The following is a 6698-nucleotide window of genomic DNA, read 5'->3' as shown; positions in this document are numbered from 1 at the left end:
TTGATAGACCCAGATTGCTCGTAGACTATGAGTCATGGTTTCGTCTTTCTTTTTCTCAACAAAAAGGGGCGAGCTCAACTTATGTCCTCCGTTAACGCCGTATATCGATGGTGTACACGTGGCTATTGAAGCTCGACCGATGCGAGCTTGCGGTGGAGGATCTAGCACATCCATTTTTCATGCGCCCTCAACATCTCCTCTTCGCAATCATCTCTCCCACAGTGCTCAGCCCGACCACCATTTGGCATACATCCGGTCGTAAAAACCAATGAAATAACGGGAAAAACTAAACTCAAGTCACAATGCGGCCACACGATGGTAAATGAGCTGGCGCCCAAAAGGCAGTTAGCTCGAGCAAAAACAGATTCTACTCCGACGATACTGGACAGTAGTTCCAACGATGAATACCGTTATCATAAAATGAGCAACTGACCACACCCCCATCTCGCGACGCCGACGTGATACCATACGCCATACTTTCATGCCCAGTGTACCTAACACCAGTGTTCGCTTTCCTCACTAAAATCCGAAAAAATGTGAAGGCATGAATGAGAACCTCTCGGAATTTCCTCGAAATTTTCATATTGTCACCATCATATGTGGTTGCCCATATTCATATTTTCCCACACTGTCTAACACACCCTGGAGTTTCTAGTGAAAAACATGAAGGTTTCACGACCACTGCATAGCGCTAGCATCGCGTTTTTCACCGAGTTTTACGCCACTCCGCGTAAAACGGGTGAAACTCCACTTATACAACACTATAACTAACATCCTTACTCTCCTATTCGTTCAGCCTCCCGACCATCCAAGAGCTCTTCCAGAGGCCACACTTCACATCCTCCATAGCAGCCAGCGATGAGCAAATCTTTTCCGGTGAGGGACGGCTTGAGTCTCCAAACGCCTCCGATCTGCGGCACGATATATAGCCAATCTTACTGTGATTTATGCTCAGTGTGGGAGGGGGAAAATATGCTCATGATCAACTACATGTGTTGGTGACAATATGAAAATTATGAGGAAATTTTGATAAGTTGTCGTTGGTTTCTGTACATTTCTACACAAATTTATATGTAAACTTCTGTAACTTCATGGTCACGGTGGTTGACGGCGGGGTAATTTGGGTGCTTCAATGGTGCCCTATGACAAGAATCCTAGGGTGCTTCAAGAATATGCTAAGAATATGTGGAGGTCTCCAAGTGCGTCGAGTGCGTAAATCAAATTAGCAGTAGAATGGGAGTCTGAAACCCCTTCCAGGTTAGTGATAGTGTTACTAAAGCTATCATATTGAAATATCAGGGTGAAACTCGACTTCGTTGATGAATTATGAGCTGCACACCATGTATGCTAAGAATATGTGGAGGGGTGTACTAAGAAACCCCCGAGCTCAGCTAATATGTATTCCGACACTGTTTATGCTACTTACCGCAGCTTGCCTCACTACACACTGCACACCACTAGCATCACACGCCGAGTCTGCTACACCAAATCTCAAGTCCCATACACGAACCTGAGCACAGTGGAATGTAGTTATAATGCACATCATGAAACGCTTCGCTCCGCTGTGTCCGAGACGAGACTATTCCAGCATGAAATTTAGGGCTTTTCAAACGTCTTTCCCACGTGTTGCGTCCAATGCCGACCAACCATACCACATTCCGGGATTTTGCTCCAGGACCTCCTCAGTGATGAGAGATAATAAGAATCATGGCAAATTCAGTACAAGTAGAAACACTCCTGTTATGATGTAATATCATACTATTCTGACCAGTGCCCTTCTCTGTTCTCGATCTCCTAATTTATTATTAATATTTATATATATTCTTTATTATTGGTATGATATCGTTATTAGTGATTAAAACATGGTTATTATTATACGATATCCTATAACAAATAATAATTAATACACACAGGTAAATATATAAATCTACAGGTTATCGTATAATGGTATAAATGATATATATATTACTATATAATGGTATTGATATGGGTGTTATATATATGTTTATGATTATTGAGTTTAGGTTTTTCTGGGGACCTGGGCAAACCGGTGACCGTCGGTCTCTACTCAAGGAGTAATCACGTGGCGACTAAGGGCCCATGGACCCTCCCGGGAAGAGAGTCCATGCCCAATTCGCCCACCCCTATGTACGGCGCTGATTCCAGATCTAGAATCTATAACTCCGTGATTCCGTAGTTACTCTATAGAATCAGCCTGTACAGCCCGGCAAAAGCATCCCAATTTACGTTTTCATCGTAGCTGCCAGTGAGTATCCTTCGCCCGTGCTGTACGAACAAATATGCTGTGATTCCAGCCTCATGCTCCCTCCGATCCGATAGCACCTAGTCACGACAGGAGTTGACGAAGGTGTGGTATGATGAACTACACCAAAAAATGATAGTAGTTCAAGTTCGATCTATACCGAAAAAAGCAGAATTCAGCCAGAATTGGTAGTGGGTACAGTGCATGGCAATTCGCCACGTGGAAAATTAGACTTATCTTTCGAGACTAACACCAAACGATCCGAACCCTATTCCCCTCACCGGCCCGTCAGTAGCTGGTGTTCTCACATCCCACAGTTTCATACGACGATCATCACCGCCAGTGGCCAGCAGCGTCCCATCAGGTGACAGACAACCTAATGCAGAGAAACTACTACAAGGCCTGCCCAGGTGAAGCCTACATGTCCATGACTCCATCTTCGGATCATGTGCTTGCCAACACTGCACTACTTTTCCTTTCGAACCGTCTACTAGTGCTACCTGCCCTCCGGTTGCTATTGATGCTACTCTACGACCGCCTACACTCGGATGGAAAGGCATGACAAGATGTACCAATGCTTTCCTCACGAAATACAGTACGTGCCATCTAAAGCCCGACTATACGTGTGCAGAGGTAACTTATTCTACAGAGCGATTATCAAGCTAAAATTTTGAATATAAGCCCCTCTTATATAACTATATTGCATTTTGGAAAAATTTTTATGGCACTTTTTTGATATTGAACCTGCGTTCTCCGAAGTTAACCCAATCTACAACTATTGATCATCAGGCCACAAGTATGTATGACATAAAAACAGATAGGGAAAGTTCCTCAATTGACATATACTGCCTCACACAATTGACGACTCGCCACTTGATCGTCCAGTCGGATATTTAATTTCAACGAGTTACGTACCACACCTCTGCCTACCACTCGTTGGTATCAATCATAAACGCGACTTCATTACCACACAAAAACTCTCATCCCACGATCTACGACACGAAAACAGATTAGAAAATTCTACAAGTTTATAATAATTACAGCCACATAGGATCCACTGTTCGATTCTTTAAGCGGGCATTCACTTCAAAATGCAAATTAACGAAGTACATGCTCATCAGTATCACTTCATTACCGCTGTTCGGGACAGTAAGCTCACACCCGTCCTACCTTGAGTGACGTCCAATCCAATGGCCACCCCCTTCGCGCCCTCGCCAGTAAACATTGGAATCGTCGAACTGCACTCGACCATCTTACCATCCTCCGCTACCGTAAAACTGATTCCACACAGACCACAATAATTTGCACGCATGCACAAGTAAGATTCTCACAATTGGATCCCACCTTCGGCCGTACACGCCGCTAAAGACTTCGAACCAATCCACCGCACATCGAGTATCTTAGGTTGAATCATGAAAGATACGAATGAGGTCCACTAACATACCCCCGTGCGGTCTGTGCCAGTGATCTCCGATAAAACCGAACCATTGGTGGAGTCCAAAATCATCAGTCCGCCCTCTCGAAGACCAGTGGTCTCGTCATACTCATACATACCTACAACAACAACGACATAGACGTCATAGGAGTTTTCATAACAAAAATTCCAAATGCTTCTCCCAGACGAGTAAAATTCATACTCCCAGAAAACAGCTGCGAGGATCGAACAGATCATATAGGGCATTTCTCAGAATACAACCCGCGAACTTATATAATTCGACTAAGGCGAGAACCGACATGAAAATATTGCCATTCTGAGTTGTCTACCCATTACAACAGCTTCGTATCATAAACGCTACCTCCCCCCATTATATTACCAACAGCAAGCCGTTCTTGATGAGCCAAGTCTGCCTCTACTACATCAGGATGGAACGGTGCCGTTCGCTTCCACACTATAGGAGGACGATTGGACATTTGAGCTGCAATACTACAGAGGCACTACCCATTTTAAAGTAAAGTAAATGGTAATGACCATTGAACCCAGAATCTCAGCCAGAAACCCATACAGTGGCGACCTCCCAAAGGAGTTTCCTCAAAAAGCAACCTGTCGCTGAGTCTATAGCACCAGTATTCCAAAATATGTTCACTTCCCTCAGCTGAGCTCAGGAGTTTCCTTAAAAATTATAGTACTCAACATACGAATAGGGGTAGAAGTATACAGAAATCAACAACAGCTTCCCAAATTCTCCTCAAACACCAACACATGTAGTTGACCATGTGCGTATTTCCCCCCTTACTGCAGTCTAGGGAGACGTTCCTGATGAACGACCAGCGAGCCACTTCTACCACGCTCTTATCTAAGATAACTACCCCTGACTTGGCATATTTTGCGATCTTCAATAGGGAAGGTTATTATTTCACAAACTCCAGGTAGTGTTATACTACTCGTCCACTTCCCATTCATTGCATACATCCTACATATCCATACAACGCCTAAGACCCCAACCCCACTCATCTCTCGTTATAGGAGTATTCTGTACCCTGACAGTATCACTCAGCAACTTCTCATGCTTATGTGCCGGACCGTCTCTACCCTGTCCCCGTTGTGTCTCTGGCGTACAGCTCGCAGTATCTTTAAGCTGTGACGCTAGTTGATTCGTGAGTATTTCATAGAATTATTAGAACTCCTATATTGGTTACCTCGGCTCTATTTGGGTCAGTGTTAACTTAATCTAGTGGGTTTGGCATACTTAGACGGGACAAGCCACAAACAACCAGACCAACAACACTAGGGTTTTCCTTCTACACAATCCGCTACTTTAATGTTAACCCTACGAAATCACCCCTCCCCTTTGGATAGCACAGCGATGCAAGAGGAGTCCTCCGGAAACTGAGCACATGGTCAACTACATGTGTTGATGACAATATGGAAATTCTGAAAACTTTTTATTGGTTTCCGCACACTCTATGTAAACTTCTACAATTAATCGGGAAACTCCCGAGCTCAGCTGAGGAAAGCAATCCTATATTCCACCACTGCCTACAGCGACTGTTACTAGAACACAATTTCCCATAGGAGTGGTAGTACTAGAAGTAATATACCCTACAGTAGTATAACACCTCATAGAAACAGGATGACGTTGTTGTGATGGTAACCGTAGTAGTAGTAGTAGAATCGCTCAAAGCTGTTGGTCGAACATTTCCAGTAGACCCACACATGGCATTATCTTCTGCTCGGTGAGGACCTCAGACCCGATCGTGGTGCTCAGATGATTCAACGCTTTCACTAACTCATCACTCGGATTCGCAAACACCTAGAAAAACCAAAACACATATACAGAATACACTATATGCAAAAATAACATCTTCCATGAGGTCCGCAAATGACCGTCGACTTTCTCTCACCACACATTTTTCAAACCTTATCAACACCACAAAAACTTGGATGTTGGTAGGCATGAAATTGCGGAGCGAGCGAAGCGAGCGGAGCGTATTCTCTCACTTTACTAACACTTTGTGCGTGCGTGCGTACAAATTATCCAGCTCGATCTAGAGAGGTTATGATCACATGCTATACACCATTCGATAGCTCCCGCTCTGGGGATACTAGGAAAAATACGAAATTAGGGTTCCGCCCGGACCATGTAGATTTCCGTGCAAAAAACGTATTTTTGCAGAAAAACGCCAGGCATGGGAATCGAACCCGGATGCCGAGCTCCGCCCCTTCTCCGAGAAGGCCTAGTCTTAAGCTCTACGCATATGTGTTAGAAGCTTCTAATCATCGAAGCACTAGTATAGTTTCTGATTGTAATTTTGCTTTCGCAGTAAGAGGCAACTCAAAAAGGCGTACAAAAAAAGACATCATATCTTTGTACAGTCTACAACTTCTTGCAACATCCTTGCTACTACAACACTATAAGAGTACCATAGGAGGACACTACCTTCTGGTTAGTAGCAGTGAGAGCATCCAGCACGCTAGCCACCAGAGAGCCCAGTCTCGGGCCGTCCCAACTGCCCATCAGCTTGGCGAGGTAATTCACTATCTTCGCGCACTCCTCCTCCGTACGATTACCTAACAGGAAAAATACCTAGCCCAGGGATCGAACCCGCGACCTATCGCTTACGTGTAGCGCCCGTTAACGCGCCTCGCTGTCGAAGCTCGTCCAACACGGATGCTCCCATAACACTCGGTGTGCTACCCTCCACCACAGCATCCAACAACTTGGGATATCTAAACAATGAGAGTCAACCTGATTCTGTGAAGCGGCAATCCGGAACGGAAAAACTTTAACCATTTCATATTGTAAACACATGCATAAAAATCCAATTCCCGTCCATGCTTCGCTCCGCCCTTAAAACCCTCTTCAAAATTCATAGGAGCATTCATCTATGATCGCCCGCTTTATACCCAGTCCCATTGTTATTACTCGAATCGCCTCAATAGGACCTCCAAGTGAGAGTGTCTCACTTTAGCTGTTTGTGTGAAGTACTGTACACC

At 44.5% G+C, this 6698-nt stretch overlaps 2 protein-coding genes across 2 annotated transcripts in view; both read right to left on the bottom strand.

Annotated features, from left to right (window-relative positions):
* Pmar_PMAR008838 (g-protein beta wd-40 repeats containing protein, putative) overlaps positions 1-4206 on the bottom strand; it is a gene marked incomplete at both ends in the record, with an annotated part of 4984 nt that extends 778 nt beyond the window's left edge. Inside the window, 8 exons of the mRNA XM_002772261.1 lie at positions 781-911; positions 1427-1510; positions 2248-2343; positions 2545-2639; positions 3434-3540; positions 3595-3662; positions 3708-3817; positions 4203-4206. Coding sequence (XP_002772307.1) covers positions 781-911; positions 1427-1510; positions 2248-2343; positions 2545-2639; positions 3434-3540; positions 3595-3662; positions 3708-3817; positions 4203-4206 — 695 coding nt within the window. The remainder of the gene's footprint in view (positions 1-780; positions 912-1426; positions 1511-2247; positions 2344-2544; positions 2640-3433; positions 3541-3594; positions 3663-3707; positions 3818-4202) is intronic.
* An 833-nt stretch (positions 4207-5039) lies between these two features.
* The window catches only part of Pmar_PMAR008836 (hypothetical protein), a gene marked incomplete at both ends in the record, with an annotated part of 4358 nt that continues 2699 nt past the window's right edge, over positions 5040-6698 (bottom strand). Inside the window, 4 exons of the mRNA XM_002772260.1 lie at positions 5040-5090; positions 5416-5514; positions 6142-6272; positions 6325-6431. Coding sequence (XP_002772306.1) covers positions 5040-5090; positions 5416-5514; positions 6142-6272; positions 6325-6431 — 388 coding nt within the window. The remainder of the gene's footprint in view (positions 5091-5415; positions 5515-6141; positions 6273-6324; positions 6432-6698) is intronic.

Source organism: Perkinsus marinus, assembly GCF_000006405.1.
Source record: "Perkinsus marinus ATCC 50983 genomic scaffold scf_1104296961702, whole genome shotgun sequence".
NCBI classification, from domain to species: Eukaryota; Perkinsozoa; order Perkinsida; family Perkinsidae; genus Perkinsus; species Perkinsus marinus.
The sequence above is the reverse complement of the archived record's forward strand: the minus strand, read 5'-3'. Positions and strand labels throughout refer to the sequence as shown.